This window comes from Salvelinus sp. IW2-2015, linkage group LG13 (assembly GCF_002910315.2).
Source record: "Salvelinus sp. IW2-2015 linkage group LG13, ASM291031v2, whole genome shotgun sequence".
Classification (NCBI taxonomy): domain Eukaryota; kingdom Metazoa; phylum Chordata; class Actinopteri; order Salmoniformes; family Salmonidae; genus Salvelinus; species Salvelinus sp. IW2-2015.
The window spans coordinates 36,974,644-36,991,233 of record NC_036853.1 but is presented as its reverse complement, the minus strand read 5'-3'; the positions used below and the strand labels follow the sequence as shown (position 1 = coordinate 36,991,233).

General features: G+C 42.2%; 1 protein-coding gene across 2 annotated transcripts in view; it reads left to right on the top strand.

The window, feature by feature from the left end:
* The window catches only part of LOC111971555 (cytosolic phospholipase A2-like), a 45,233-nt gene that overhangs the window by 5,514 nt on the left and 23,129 nt on the right, over positions 1-16,590 (top strand). For both annotated transcript variants that reach the window (XM_023998388.2, XM_023998387.2), the window contains exons 2-8: positions 11,031-11,155; positions 12,068-12,149; positions 12,505-12,653; positions 12,782-12,898; positions 13,349-13,386; positions 15,413-15,557; positions 16,488-16,590. The exon at positions 16,488-16,590 is cut by the window's right edge and continues 34 nt beyond it. In XM_023998388.2, the coding sequence (XP_023854156.1) occupies positions 11,123-11,155; positions 12,068-12,149; positions 12,505-12,653; positions 12,782-12,898; positions 13,349-13,386; positions 15,413-15,557; positions 16,488-16,590 (667 nt within the window). In that variant the 5' untranslated portion in view covers positions 11,031-11,122. The remainder of the gene's footprint in view (positions 1-11,030; positions 11,156-12,067; positions 12,150-12,504; positions 12,654-12,781; positions 12,899-13,348; positions 13,387-15,412; positions 15,558-16,487) is intronic.

Here is a 16,590-nt window from a genome sequence, read left to right as displayed (position 1 = left end):
AGACTAATACATTTGAGATGAGTAATTCAAAATATGGAAACATTATTAAAGTGACTAGTGTTCCGTTATTAAGTGGCTAGGGATTCCAAGTCTATGTAGATAGGGCAGCAGCCTCTAATGTGCTAGTGATGGCTATTTAACAGTATTTGATGGCCTTGAGATAGAAGCTGTCTCTCTGTCCCAGCTTTGATGCACTTGTACTGACCTCGCCTTCTGGATGATAGCGGGGTGAACAGGCAGTGGTGGTTGTTGTCCTTAATGATATTTTTGGCCTTCCTGTGGCTGTAGGTGTCCTGGAGGGCAGGTAGTTTGCCCCCGGTGATGCGTTGGTCTGCACCACCCTCTATGGGGGCCCCTGTGTTGAGTATCAGCAAAGTGGAGGTGTTTTTTCCTACCTTCACCACCTGGGGATGGCCCGTCAGAAAGTCCTGGACCAGTTGCACAGGGCGGGATTCAGATCCAGGGCCTCAAGCTTAATTATGAGCTTGTAGGGTACTATGGTGTTAAATGCTGAGCTATAGTCAATGAACACCATTCTAACATAGGTATTCCTATTGTCCAGATGGAATAGGGCAGTGTGCAGGCGATTGCATCGTCTGTGGATCTATTGGGGCCGTAAGCAAATTGAAGTGGTTCTCGGGTGTGAGGTAAGGTAGAGGTGATATGATCCTTGACTAGTCTCTCAAAGCACTTCATGATGACAGAAGTGAGTGCTACGGGGCTACGGTTCAGTTACCTTTGCTTTCTTGGGTACACGAACAATAGTGGACATCTTGAAGCATGTGGGGACAGTAGACTGGGATAGGGAGAGATTGAATATGTCTGTAAACACTCCAGCCAGCTGGTCTGCGCATGCTCTGAGGATGTGGCTCGGGATTCCGTCTGGGCCGGCAGCCTTGCGAGGGTTAACACACTTAAATGTCTTACTCCCGTCGGCCACGGAGAAGGAGAGCCCACAGTCCTTGGTAGCGGTCCTCGTCTTTGGCACTGTGTTATCCTCAAAGAGAGCGAAGAAGGTGTTTAACTTGTCCGGAAGCAAGATGTTGGTGTCCGTGACGTGGCTGGTTAACATTATTATTTCACTTGTAATTCACTGTATCACAATTCCAGTGTGTCAGAAGTTTACATACACTAGGTTGACTGTGTCTTTAAACAGCTTGGAAAATTCCAGAAAATTATGTCATGGTTTTAGAATCGGAATGCTTTATTTGTCATCAGTACTTGTAAATACATTATACTACATACATACATACAGTATGCGCCTACAGTAGAAATGACAACACGATATACAGAAAATAAGGAACTTACTTTGATAGGAACGCAAACATGTCCAAAGTTATTATGTGTAAGGAAAACAACAAGGAAGGCAAAGCGAGCGCTAGCGTGAAAATGTTCCAATTCTTGCAAGACTGCACAAATATATGCAAACATTGTCACGATCGTCAATGGGAGAGAGAGAGGACCAAGGCGCAGCGTGTGGAAAATACATCTTCTCTTTATTAGAAGAAGGACAACGAAACAAAACAACAAACATGAAGCTATCAAAGACTAAGTGCAAACATGCAACATAGACACAGACAATTACCCACAAAACCCCAATGCCTATGACTGCCTTAAATATGGCTCTCAATCAGAGACAATGAACCACAGCTGCCTCTAATTGAGAACCAATCTAGGCAGCCATAGACATAACTAGACAACTACACTAGACACTACAAAAACACATACATTCCCCATGTCACACCCTGACCTAACTAAAAAACATAAAGAAAACAAAGAATACTAAGGCCAGGGCGTGACAAACATGAGTGAAGTGAGGTGGGCTCTCCTCAAAAAGAGAAGTTTATCCGGCTCAGTAAAGGCTCAAACATACATTTTCTGTAACGCTAAATTGAATTAATGAGGAGGTGGAATACACCTCAATTCAAACTGTTGCTTGAAAATTTAACTTGTAATTTGAAATTGACAAGTTGAAACATAGCCTATAGATAGTTAGCTGGCAGCGCGGGTTAACTGTCCTGTTGTGTAATAATCACATTTGGGAACAGTGAGTGCATTCTGACATCTCGTGCATAAAACAACTCTCGCTGGGGCGACCGTTAGAGATATTTGGAACTCGCATATGAAAAGGTTAATGCGTTTGATGCGTCAGTTGTTTAATGTGTCAGTTGTGTTGTGACAAGGTAGGGTTGGTATACAGAAGATAGCCCTATTTAGTAAAATACCAAGTCCATATTATGGCAAGAACAGCTCAAATAAGCAAAGAGATACGACAGTCCGTCATTACTTTAACACATGATTGTCAGTCAATGCGGAACATTTCAAGAACTTTGAAAGTTTCTTCAAGTGCTATGATGAAACTGGCTCTCATGAGGACCTCAACACAGGAAAGGAAGTTACCTCTGCTGCAGAGGATAAGTTCATTACAGTTACCAGCCTCAAAAATCAGCAATTAACTACACCTAAGCTTGCACCAGGCAGAGTTCAAGTAACAGACACCTCTCAACATCAACTGTTCAGAGGAGACTGCGTGAATCAGGCCTTCATGGTTGGATTGCTGCAGAGAAACCACTACTAAAGAACAGCAATAAGAAGAAAAGACTTGCTTGGGCCAAGAAACACGAGCAATGGACATTAGACCGGTGGAAATCTGTCCTTTGATCTGATGAGTCCAAATATGAGATTTTTGGTTCCAACCACTGTGTCTTTGTGAGACGCAGAGTAGGTGAACGGATGATCTCCGCATGTGTGGTTCCCACCGTGAAGCATGGAGGAGGTGTGATGGTGTGTGGGTGCTTTGCTGGTGACACTGTGGGTAATTTATTTAGAAGTCAATGTACACTTAACCAGCATGGCTACCTCAGCATTCTGCAGCGATACGCCATCCCATCAGGTTTGCGCTTAGTGGGACTATAATTTGTTTTTCAACAGGACAATGACCCAAAACACACCTCTAGGCTGTGTAAGGGCTATTTGACCAAGAAGGAGAGTGATGGAGTGCTGCATCAGATGACCTGGCCTCCACAATCACCTGACCGTAACCCGGTTGTGATGATTTGGGATGAGTTGGACTGCAGAACGAAAGAAAAGCAGCCAACAAGTGCTCAGCATATGTGGGAACTCCTTCAAGACTGTTGGAAAAGCATTCCAGGTGAAGCTGGTCGAGAGAATGCCAAGAGTGTGCAAAGATGTCATCAAGGCAAAGGGTGGCTGCTTTGAAGAATCTCAAGTATAAAATATATTTGTATTTGTTTAACACTTTTTTGGTTACTACATGATTCCATATGTGTTATTTCATAGGTTTGATGTATTCAATATTATTCTATAATGTAGAAAATAGTTTTAAAAAACTTAAATGAGTAGGTGTGTCCAAACCTTTGACTGGTACTTTATAAAAACAAGATGTTTTTGTAGGTCTTAATTTTTACCAGCTCACCCAACAAAAATGGTCCAATCCGCCCCTGGCCAAGACGTCCAAAGGTTGTTTCCAACTTAAGAATTTGCCAACAACGTGGACATTTTAAAATCACATCTAAAATCACACAGTCCATGCGGGCCTTAAGCGGATTAAAAAGGGGGAGAGGCTGTTTTATAGTTTGTGAGGAATCTATATGAGCTAGCTGAACACTGCGAGTTTGGCATTACAAAGGACTAACAAATAAGGGACAGGATTGTGATTGGCATTATGGACAGTGATGTTTCACAAAAGCTACAACTGGAGTCTGACACTGGAGAAGGCGATTGAAATTGCACGCCAGTCAGAGCAGATAAAGAAGCAACACACAGCCATGTGCGCCGGAGCCCATAATGAAGTTGACGAGGTGAGACACAAACCACAGCGTTACAAACATTCTAAAAAGAATACAGGGGGCCAGGGCAAAAAGTTAAAAGCAAAGAGTCAAAATAGGGAAATTGCTCACGTTGTAACCGCAGCCATGATGATAGTAAAAATTGTCCTGCTCGCAATAAAAGATGCTGGTAGTGTAACAAAATGTGGCACTTTAAGAGATTGCATGCAAAACAAAAATGGTTGAAGAAATGACTGAAGAAAATGAAGAGGAAAAGTGAAGGACATTCTTTTACGGTCAGTTACAAGGCAGTCCGATTCTGATGAGTCATGTTGAGCTCCCAGTGAATGGCACACATGTAAAATTGACACAGATATTACAATGATGTCTTAGAGCAAGTAATAGAGTTTGCCACAGTGCCCTCAGCTGGTCAACACTGAACTAGACTTCTGCAGCCCAGGTGGCAGATTGATTGCGTATAAGGAAAATTCCAAACCACAACCGAGCAAAACATAATAAAAGTACAAATTCTGGATCTTTGTGACCATATACAAATAACCTACTGAGCAAAACTGTTGCATGTCAGATGGGTTTGGTCCTCAGAGGAGACGAGATCAACACAGATGTGTTACTGAACTGTGAAGCAGTTAAGATTGATTTAGGCCGGATGCAGTCCCCTATTCTCTGACTTCGCCACTCAGAATTCCTTTTCCACTCGTTCCAAAAGCGGTGGAAGAATTTGACAGAATAGAAAGAAGTTACATCATTGAGGAAGTCACCGAGCCTACTGATTGGTGTGCTCCCATGGTGCTGGTGATGAAGAAGAATTGTCACAATGAGAACATGCATGGACCTAAAATGACTCAACAAAGCAGTGAAACGGGAGGGGTTCATCTTACCCACCTTGGAGGATATAGCACCAAAGTTATCCGGGGTGATAGTGTTCTCCACACTCAACACGTCTAGTGTTTTTGGGCAAATACTTCTTGAACCCAGCTGCAGAAAACTGACAACTTTTATCACTCAAGCGCCTTCCTTTTGGAATAACCAGAGCGCCAAAGAGGGAGTGTAAGCTCCTGAGAGGAGAACAAGTTCTCATTTACAACTGCGACCTGGCCAGGATAAAGCAAACAGTGCGACAAAACAACAACACAGAGTTACACATGGGATAAACAAATGTACGGTCAATAACACAATAGAAAAATCTATGTACAGTGTATGCAAATGTAGTAAGATTAGGGAGGTAAGGCAATAAATAGGTCATAGTGGTGAAATGTCTCCCCCGTTGAGATGGAAATGTGAATCCAACATATAAATGATTCATTCGTAGACAAACTGGAATTAAAGCCAGACTAAGTCAGTTGTGTTAAATTGAGTAACACATCCATGGCCACATTTTGAGGTTAGCCTACTGTAACTATAAATGGCTTCTTATGTAATCATAGAACGCGTGCATGTTCAAGATAGCGTGCAAAGGTCGCAGGTCTGTGTAGATCTTCACAATTGCTATAATAATCTGTGCAGAATCTTGACCAGCATTGATCACTTGCACTGTGTACTTCTAATGTAATCTCAACCGCAGTCCTTGTAATTTGGTAGTGCAATTTAATGATGCACAGTGATAACAAATGAAGTTGTTTTTTAAATACAAAATATCTGACATTGTATTCCCATTTTGAACTTTGTTGTGCTTTGAAGTGATTGAAAGCGCAGTGATAACGCATTTAGATGGCGAAACCCAAAATCAGGCATTGCTTTTCCATTGGTTGTGCTTTTATATGTTTGAAGTATAGTGATAACACATAGGGAATTCAACAAACTTCTGGCTCTTTTTTCAGTGGGTGAACAATCTCGTTGATCAACGTCTCATCCAAATATGTCCACAAAATGTCCACTTTGAAATTACGTGGTGTGCCCAGTGGGACATGGCTAATCTAGCAATGAGTGCTAGAAGACAGTATCTCTGTGGACTGCATGTTAAGTTCAGGGCCGTAACCAGAGTTTGAGTTGTAGTGAGGTCTGGAAAACTCCTAGGAAATGATTTGAAAGTTGAAGCTCGATGCAGTTACATATCAGGATATTATTTTTTTGACAATATCTAGCTAGTTGGCTGTACCTCCACCAAAACTCCAGTACTTTTCCTTCATAGCTTGTTGTCCATCTTCTTTTTACATAGGGAAGCAATTTGTTTTCAGCTCTTATTTCCATGACTGATCAAAACTTGTTTTCTCAAGGCTCTCTCTTTTCCCTCTGTGGCAGACATACGGTGAGCAATAGGTTTGGAACATCGAATCGCAATAAATATAGAATCGGGAGAATCGCAATACATATCGTATCGGCAGCAAATTGTCGTGATAATATCGTAACTTGAGGTCCCTGGTAATTCTCTGCCCTACTGGCCATGTAAAATGTTATAATTTTATCTTCATTTTTGTTGTTGACTTTCATTTCGATCAAAGTCACGGCATTTAGGTTCATTAAATGCTATTGTGTCCCGCCGCTCTCTATGAGCAGAGTGATACCTTAACATAATAACACAAGTGTTCCAACATGGCATATTACTGCATGTTAGTTACTGGTATGTCTGTGAAAGGAGTTTGGAATATGATGTTAAAATAGAGAGAAATAGTCTACATTCTCTGACCATGGCTTAGTACTTAGGAACATAGAAATGCAGTCATGATATTGTCATTTAAATGTGATCAACTATTATTGTTATTCCATTCCATTAATCCAATAATGATGCCGGTAGTTATTAAGCACATTGGCACTGCTTTCTTTAATGTCCCTGGCAGCTAAAGTACCAGACGACCACTCAGTAGTGGCAGAGCGTCAGGCCCTGCTGTGTCTGTGTTCCTGTCCAATCTACTCAGCTCTTATTGCTTTGTGGATCGTTCAGAAATATGGTGCATATGCAGGTCACCACGTCGCAGACCCGAACAAGCTCATTCAAAACTTGGACCATCCATTCAAACTACGTGACCAGCACTGCGAACACACACACCCACAATACGTGCATGAACTGCTCACAGAAATGCTACGCTTTATTGAACAAGTGAGAACTGAGGAAAGCCTTTTAGCCACACTGAGCTTGTGAGACACACACGCGCGGTAACACACACACAACATTATTAGACTGTGGTAGCATATTTTCCTTCGTTGCGTCACATAGGCCACTCTCTCTCTCTCTCTCTCAACACACACACACACACACACACACACACACACACACACACACACACACACACACACACACACACACACACACAGGCTTATCTCAGTCCTGTGGCTTTAGCACACTTCCTCTCTCCCCGGTCCTACACTCACTACAGTAGTTGCTAACCAGTTACACAGTTATTTCAAGGCATTATTTTAGTATTTGCATCATCACTGTTGCAGTAAACCTGACCGGCTCCCGAATAGCGCAGCGGTCTAAGGCACTGCATCTCAGTGCTAGAGGCATATCGTGAGGTCCCACAACCGGCTGTGATTGGGAGTCCCATAGGGCGGTGCACAATTGGCCCAGCTTTGGCCGGTGTAGGCCGTCATTGTAAATAAGAATTTGTTCTTAACTGACTTGCCTAGTTAAATAAAGGTTAAGTAAAAATAAACCGTTTCACACACCAGCACAAATCAATTTTTTCACTAACTGCCAGTCTGTAGATGCTACCACACCATCCCTTACATCAGTGGTATTCTAAGTCGGGGTTTCGGTGGAACTGCAGTGGGGTCACCAAAGTAAAAGTAAATACAAGCATTTTTTTTTTCTTTACAAAAATGTATGAGTACAGATTATTGTATGGAACAATATGCAATTTCTTTTGAGAAAGATCATTTGAAATGTACAATTTTATTGAGTACATTTATTTACTGTTTTCTTTTTACTTTGATGAGAGATTTTTTGGTTATTTGTTGATGTAAAAATATAAATTTACCGACTCTAATGTTGTGTCATTAGATTTGGGGTGGGGTCGCAAGAAATTATTGTGAAAACAATGGGTCCCCGCAGAAAAAGTTTGAATACTGCCTTACATGATGATTCTCTGTGCGTCACCAGTCTCGATGCTACCACACCATCCCTTACATCAGCCAAACTCAACTTGCGGACCGCGGTCAGAGTTCCGGAATCAGAAGGGTCAATCCGGGTCGCATTTTGTTATATAAAAGTGAATACATTATTTTTTAGACATATTTTTTTTTTTTTATACCCGGCTGTGACATCTTTAACTCAGCAACCTCTCGTTCTCGCTCTCTCTCGAAGCAACGCCCACCGCTACTAGTGCCCATCTAATCCAATCGCGTGGTTATATGCAAATACAAGAGGCCGCGTCTTACCCAATCACATTAATCCAAATATCCTCTGTTGAACTTTGGGACAAGCAGGCAGAAAGAAACAGAAAGATTTGACCGCAGTTCAACTAAATATCACAGATAGAAGGAGCTTAGTTACCAGTATCTTTGTTAATATGCCTTGTTCAAAAAAAGGGGGTTGACTCTGAAAACCGTATATTCAAAGTTGAGTGGATGGAATAGTATTTATTCATTCTGCCGCAACTAGCAGCTACTCGCCCAAGCCTCCCCAGCTTCTCCTTCACCCAAATCCAGACAGCAGATCGTCTGAAAGAGTTGCAAAACCTGGACCCGTACAAATCAGCTGGGCTAGACAATCTGGACCCTCTCTTTCTAAAACTATCCGCCTCCATTGTTGCAACCCAATCAAATCTAGAATCGGCTTTCTATTTCGCAAAAAAGCCTCCTTCACTCACGCCGCCAAACTTACCCTAGTAAAACTGACTATCCTACCGATCCTCGACTTAGGCGATGTCATCTACAAAATGGCTTCCAATACTCTACTCAGCAAACTGGATACAGTGCCATCCGTTTTGTTACCAAATCACCTTATACCACCCACCACTGCGACCTGTATGCTCTAGTCGGCTGGCCCTCGCTACATATTCGTCGCCAGACCCACTGGCTCCAGGTCATCTATAAGTCTATGCTAGGTAAAGCTCTGCCTTTTCTCAGTTCACTGGTCACGATAACAACACCCACCCGTAGCACACGTTCCAGCAGGTATATCTCACTGATCATCCCAAAAGCCAACACCTCATTTGGCTGCCTTTCCTTCCAGTTCTCTGCTGCCTGTGACTGGAACGAATTGCAAAAATCGCTGAAGTTGGAGACTTTCATTTCCCTCACCAACTTTAAACATCAACTATCTGAGCAGCTAACCGATCGCTGCAGCTGTACATAGTCCATCTCTAAATAGCCCACCCAATCTACCTACCTCATCCCCATACTGTTTTTATTTTATTTACTTTTCTGCTCTTTTGCACACCACTATCTCTACTTGCACATCATCATCTGCTCATTCATCACTCCAGTGTTAATCTGCTAAATTGTAATTATTCGCTCCTATGGCCTATTTATTGCCTACCTCCTTATGCCTTTTGCACACACTGTATATAGACTTTATTTTTTCTACTGTGTCATTGACTTGTTTATTGTGTTATTGGGTTGTTTGTTTACTCCATGTGTAACTTTGTGTTGTTGTCTGTGTCACACTGCTTTGCTTTATCTTGGCCAGGTCGCAGTTGCAAATGAGAACTTGATGAGGCCATTCAGTATGCACCATGCAGTTCATTAGTTCTGGGTGAATCAACAAATAACACTGATAATGCCCAGCTTCTTGTGTTTGTCAGATTTTAAAACGAAACAAAGAGGAATTCTGTGAGGAGCTGTTGGGCTTAACAAATTTAGAAGCACACACACGGGAAGAAGATTTGCAGTACCAGTCAAAAGTTTGGACACACCTACTCATTCAAGGGTTTTTCTTTATTTTGTACTATTTTCTACATAGGAGAATAATAGTGACGACATCAAAACTTTAAAATAACACATGGAATCATGTAGTAACAAAAAAAGTGTTAAACAAAATAAAATATATTTTAATTTTGAGATGCTTCAAAGTAGCCACCCGTTGCCTTGATGACAGCTTTTGCACACTCTTTTCATTCTCTCAACCAGCTTCACCTGGAATGATTTTCCAACAGTCTTGAAGGAGTTCCCACATATGCTGTGCACTTGTTGGCTGCTTTTCCTTTACTCTGCGGTCCAACTCATCCCAAACCATTTCAATTGGGTTGAGGTCGGGTGATTGTGGAGGCCAGGTCATCTGATGCAGCACTTCATCACTCTCCTTCTTAGTCAAATAATCCTTACACAGCCTGAAGGTGTGTTGGGTCATTATCCTGTTGAAAAACAAATGATAGTCCCAGCGCAAACCAGATGGGATGGTGTATCACTGCAGAATGCTGTAGTAGCCATGCTGTTTAAATGTGCCTTGAATTCTAAATAAATCACTGATAGTGTCACCAGCAAAGCACCCCTACACCATCTCACCTCCTCCTCCATGCTTCACAGTGGGAACCACACATGCGGAGATCATCCGTTCACCTACTCTGCGTCTCACAAAGACACGGCAGTCGGAACCAAAAATCTCATATGTGGACTCATCAGACCAAAGGACAGATTTCCACCGGTCTAATGTCCATTGCTCGGGTTTCTTGGCCCAAGCAAGTCTCTTCTTCTTATTTGTGTCCTTTAGTAGTGGTTTCTTTGCAGCGATTCGACCATGAAGGCCTAATTCACGCAGTCTCCTCTGAATAGTTGATGTTGAGATGTGTTGAGACTTCTGGTGCAAATGCAGGGAGATGAAGATGTTCTCAACCATGTTCATTTCATTTAGAAGCTCGTGGATAACTTCAAGGCATGCTTTGATGACTTCACTGTTGGAAGAGAACTGCTGTTGCTCATCCAAAACCACTTCTCGGTCACAAATGTGACAAAGTTTTCAGAAGAAGCTAAATTGATCTTCAGATGGGTTGATTGAGCCCAGAGTGACTTATATATGAATATCGCATGGCCCACAGTGACATTCGTTGCATTTAGACTATTATTTTTGTTCAACTCTCCTTTGTTCTCCAGAAAACATACACTTTATTTTATAAAAATGGAAATAATAATATTCAAGGATGGTTGGTTCATAGTGGAACCACTTTTGTTCTTCAGTAATGTTGATGCAATGTTGCACATGTTTACATTTGAAATAAGTTCAAATTAATTCAAATTCTTAGTCTCATTTAATGTACGTTTTATATAGCAACATGTTTCCTAAGTCGTAGACGACAAATAGTAGTTGAGTACCCCTGCCTTACATTATGATGCTCTGTGTGTCCCCAGCGTCTGTAGATGGTACCCAGTATCACTGGAGGATCTTCCTGAGTTCAAGGACACTAGAGACTGGACAAGAGGGTAACACCAACCAGCCAACAATGTCTTCCATTGACCCCTACCAGTACATTATTGTAAGTCCACACATGTCCACTTGCATTCAAAGTCTATGGCAGGGGGAACACACTGCATTGGCTTGTGTGTAAGCTCCGACCCTGTTGAGGAAATAAACAGCAGTATAACTTCAGTTGAAAACCTCTATCTGTTTTCTGTCTCACTCTATCAGCACATTCGTGGGCAGCACTGCATGTTTCTCGTCATTGAAGCTCTAGACATACTATATATCATGGTAGGATAAAGAAGACACCCTGCTGGTGCTGGAGTCTGGTCTAGTGGTAGTGCTGCTGACTCAAGACCACACATTGTCCCTTGTGGGGCATGGGTTCAAAACCCTGCCTCCACCTTCATATATGTATTACTCTACCTAGCTGTCTGCTCTTCTCATTTGCGACTTTCTATTTCAATAGAAGAAAACACAAATAAAAACCATTTTTAAATGAAGAAGGCGCCCAACTGGCTTGACATGCCACTGCACTGTAGCCCCACCATGGCAGTCATGTTCCCAGTGAAAGTCTGTGCCTGCTAATCACTCCTCACTCATCGCTGTTACACTGCGGTGAAGACTAGCAGATCTACAGATGCACTACAAGAGGAATAGTGATAAGACAAAATGGCATCATCATACCTTATGTTCACAAATGACTGCAAAACAATAACAAGACAACAAAAAAGACCAGCGGCTGCCCCTTAGTTGGGGTAAGCGAGCTCTGATAATCTTAAAGAAAAGGGATAGGACTCACACCTCACCTTGACACCTCTTGTATCACATGATTGTATCTAAGCCTAGGTTTAGACAAAAAAGCACAGTTTATATTGTACACCCGGTCCCTAAGTAGCTCTAGGCAGTTGTTGGAGTTCAAGTGTGATAGATCTGTGCATGTGTGTCCTTGCTCACAGGCTATGTTTCTGTTGATGTTTGTGTGCAGGTGGAGCAGCAGTTCTCTCACAAGTTCAGAGTGACAGTGGTGCGCGCTAAGAATGTCACTAAGGGAGCACTGGGTGACCTGTGTGAGTCTGACAACACCTGTTATTCCACATGCTCCTAGTTCACATGTTAATGATCACAAGTTCTCCAACATAAAAGCATAGCACAGGGAGTTGTCATTTCTGTATGTAAAAGCAAATCATTTATATTGTGTCGTGAAATGTAATTATTCCAAATACTCAAGACCTGCCAGAATATTCAAACACTTCATATTAACTTGCTCTTATAGCTATGTAATAACAATACTGTAGTTGTGTTTATCTATGTTATGTGTTTATCAAAAATATATGTACAGTATGTTTGTATCACTTTCTCTATTTCTCACTGTAAATGTATGTACTGTATGTAACGCATGCATTCGTGTGTTTGTGTCTGCAGTGGACACTCCTGACCCCTATGTGGAGCTGTTCATTCCCACCACCCCTGAGAGCAGGAAACGAACGAGGCACATAGACAACGACATCCACCCAGAATGGAATGAGACCTTTGTCTTCATACTGGACCCAAACCAGGATAATGTTCTAGAGGTGAGAGAATGAACCGTGTCAGTTCAACTCAGTTCTGCACAGTTTAATTTAAGTCAAATCAACTGAACTCCCAGTCAGGTCAAGATGTGGAAGCCTTAAGCTTGTTGGTTGGTGCTGTACTCAATCAGATAACATTAATGGACGCCAATTACGTGATAGACGAGAAGCTTGGGACTGCATCGTACAACATCTCCAAGATGTTGAAAACTGGCCACACAGAGACAGTGCCTTTCCTCATCGGCAAAGTAAGACCTCTATACTTTCACTGTCTTTCTGTAGAGTATTCCGAAGGAAAGAGTGTGCCTGAAAGACATTAGCTCACACAAATATACTTGTCTGTTGAGTGATGTTGACTCATCTATGGCAGTGAGGTTTTCCTCTCTTCTCCTCCTACCTCTTACTGAATATCCCTCTCCTTTCTCTTCTCTCACCCTCTATCTATCCCTCTTCATCCACTCTTCCTCTTCCTTACTGTAGCTTACCCACCTGCATCTCTCTCCCCTTCTCTACTCTCATTACCCTCATCCTCCTACAGTGTTTCTCATCCCCTCTCCTTGTGGATGTTGTACTGTATCCCAGGGTGTTTTGCTGTTGACAGATTCCTTTTTTGTTTAGTTTTATCCCAGGCTGTTGACAGATTAATCAATGTTTTCTTCTTCTACGATAACCATAGCGTCTTTGTGTTGTTTTGACAGGCAACCAATGTGTACTTAGAGATGGCCTTGGAGGTCTGGTACGTGTACTTCCATTAACACTCCTCTCCTCGTCTGTCTGTTTATTTATTTGGATCCCCATTTAGCTTTTGCAGAAGCAGCAGCTACTTGTACTGGGGTCAGCTTAATTAAAGCACAGGAATTCACCTCAAGCTATGTAACCCACACCATTGTGTTTTAGTACAAAACTCTTAACATTTTTTCATTTTTTTTTTTGATGATGACCATCTTTTTATTTAGGTTGTCCATTTCCAGAATGAGTTTACAGGTGCTACCACTCAAACAAAGAAATCTGAGAAGTGCATACAAAAGACAAAGAACAGCATCAGCAGTTTTTAAGTCATATTCTGTATGAAGGGAAAATAAACAAAAAATGCTCCCCCTCCCAAACCCATTCCCCCCAACCCCCTCAGTCCCCATCCACCTGCCTGCATTCTCCCTCCCCTACCGGAAACCATGTTTCCCATCCCTCCTAGCCCCCCTCTTCACACATTTTCATCGTAATTATTCCATATTCTGGTCTAGTTAAAGGATGATTCAGTTACATTTAGATCTCTGGGCCATACTTTTTTGAGGGCGAGCTTTCCAAAAGTTGTTGAAATATTACCGAGATTAGTCCTTTCGTTTCCAAATTCCATCATTGGATGAATCGACAGCTGGGTTTCCCATGGAACCCCATAAACCAGCACAGCTGACCTAAGTTGGAGATAAAGAAAAAAATTGTTACCTGGTAATATAAATAAATGCTTCTTTCAGATCTTGGAATATCCTCAAACCATTACTATCCATAGTATCGCAAAGGGTACGGATACCACATTTGGACCATTGAGGCGATGTGAAAGGCCATCCTCCAGATCGCAAGCCATTATTGTTAAATATTGGAGGCTGGGGGTGCCATTTCATTTCCCAGTTGAATTGTTTTTCAATTTTGCGCTAAATAGATTGTTTGGGCCAAAGTGTAGTTTGTTTAAGAGCGAGATCAATGAACACCACTTATTCCAGGGCAATGGGAGCCACCATATTTATTTCTATTCCTTTTTTAACAACTGTAACTGTTTTCAGTCAACACAGGGCTTAGATTTACTGGACTGTTGCAAAAAAAAGACCCCCAAAAATGTTCCAACACTGGAATGTGCTGTTTTACAGGGTCAGCGATAGTACTAAAGCGCCCCTGGAGCAAATCGGGGTTAAATGCCTTGTTCAAGGGCCCATAGACAGATTTTTCACCTTGTCGGCACGGGTATTCAAACCAGCGACCTTTCGGTTGCCGGCCCAATGCTCTAACCAGACTGTTGTTTTAGGTAAAGGGGAGGACATGCTTGGCATGATTGTAGTCTCAGTAATGCAGAGGTGGGAGGTCTTGGGTGTGTTTGTCTCTGGAGGTCTATCTCAGACCAGACCAACTTGGAACCAGATCTAATAACATCTGTTAACTTCAGTCATGGCTGGCTAACCTACAGAACATAAAATCAGTCATCATGGCTGACTAACAGGTCTACTAAAGAGAATACAGAGATGTCTGTCTGTTTCCCATATGGGAAAACGTGATGTTTTAAAGCAGTTGTTGAAATGTAATGACATACGTGTGAATATGTTTTGTCTGCTTTTGTTTATGCTTATTATTGTAGGTCTTCTAGACTAATCTTACTTCATTTCACTCAACAACACACATCCTAAACTCACTGACCCCACAAACAGGCTTTTGCTAGTGGGACACATTCAACTGAGCACATTAACAATCTAAATTGATGTCAAATATGACATATTTATTGGTAACACTTTATTTGGATAGTCTGTAGATGCTCTACATACTATCAGTAACATTTCAACTATCTACAAACTCTAACCCTAGTTACGGTTAGGGTTATTCTTACTCTAATTGTAACCTTTGCAAGCAGTTGCTTATCAACAAATAGTTTATTCATAGTATGAAAATCCAGACTATCCAAATAAAGCGGGACCTATTTATTTGATAAACATTTTGTCTTGCTTATGATGGCCATATGCAGGGTTATAACCGTATCTTGTCTCTGTGTCCCCATGCAGTACGAACCTGGACCTGCGGTTCAGCCTGACCCTGTGTGACAAGGAGAAACTATTCAGACAGGCCCGCAGAGAGAGGGTGATGCTGGGCATCAAGAAGCTGCTGGACATGGAAAAGCCCCGCTTCCTCCCCAGCACTCCTCAGGAGGTGGGCATACCTGAGTACTGTGGGCCCAGGCTTGCAAAGCGGCCTACTGCCAACCACAGTGTTCTTTTTTGAATCAGTTTCTGACTTATAGTCAAATGCAGTGTTTTACATGTGAAACATCATGTATTGGGGTGCATTGCAGGGTCAATGGGTCATAGAATGGTAACCATTTCAAAATGAACGGGCAATATAATAGACATGAGCTAAATAAAGCATTTATTGCCATGGAAATGGGGTTTACTATGCAGTATTGCTGAGCATAGTGGTCAAGTTCATAGACGAGACAATATTAGCCAACAACACCACTTTTTATTAGCAAGAACACGTACATCACATCCACAGGTCTCTTAGTATTCAAACGTGATAATTTTATAGGCCCTAATTTCCTCTCACACCGAAAGCTCTGAAGGCTGGTTCAGAGGCAGCTGACATTTGGCCCTGTTCTCCTGGTTGTAGCCTCTATCCGACACCTCTCACTGCCTGCCTGTGTTCTCGGATGATCCGGAAGCTACCAGCCATAATGAGATAATAACCCACAACACATTAAAAGTGTTGTTGCAGAACTTCTGAGCTGCCACACCGCATTCCCATTGAGGCTAGTAAATACTAGAACATTTCACAACTCAGTGAAGTGCAGTTGTTGTGTCAGAGTGGGTTATAATATTTGTTGTAATTGTTTACGGAAATGACTGTGGTTCTAGTTCAGAGAAGTCAGTGCAGAGGCGGAAAGAGGCCCAGGAACTACAGCAAGTAGAGTGAGGCAACAACAGTCACCTACTGTATACTGACTGACTGACGGAAGTAACATCAGGAAGTAGGGCTTACTGACAGTTGAGCTGCTATGAATCTCAAGGAGTCATGTTCTGACAGGGATCCGAATCCTTTCCAATCTCTTCCTGTCTGTGGCTGTCATTGTCTGTGCCTGTGCAGGTGCCGGTGATCGCCATAGTGGGTTCAGGGGGAGGCTTCAGGGCCATGGTGGGCTTCTCTGGGGTTATGAAGGGCCTGTATGAGTCTGGGGTCCTGGACTGTG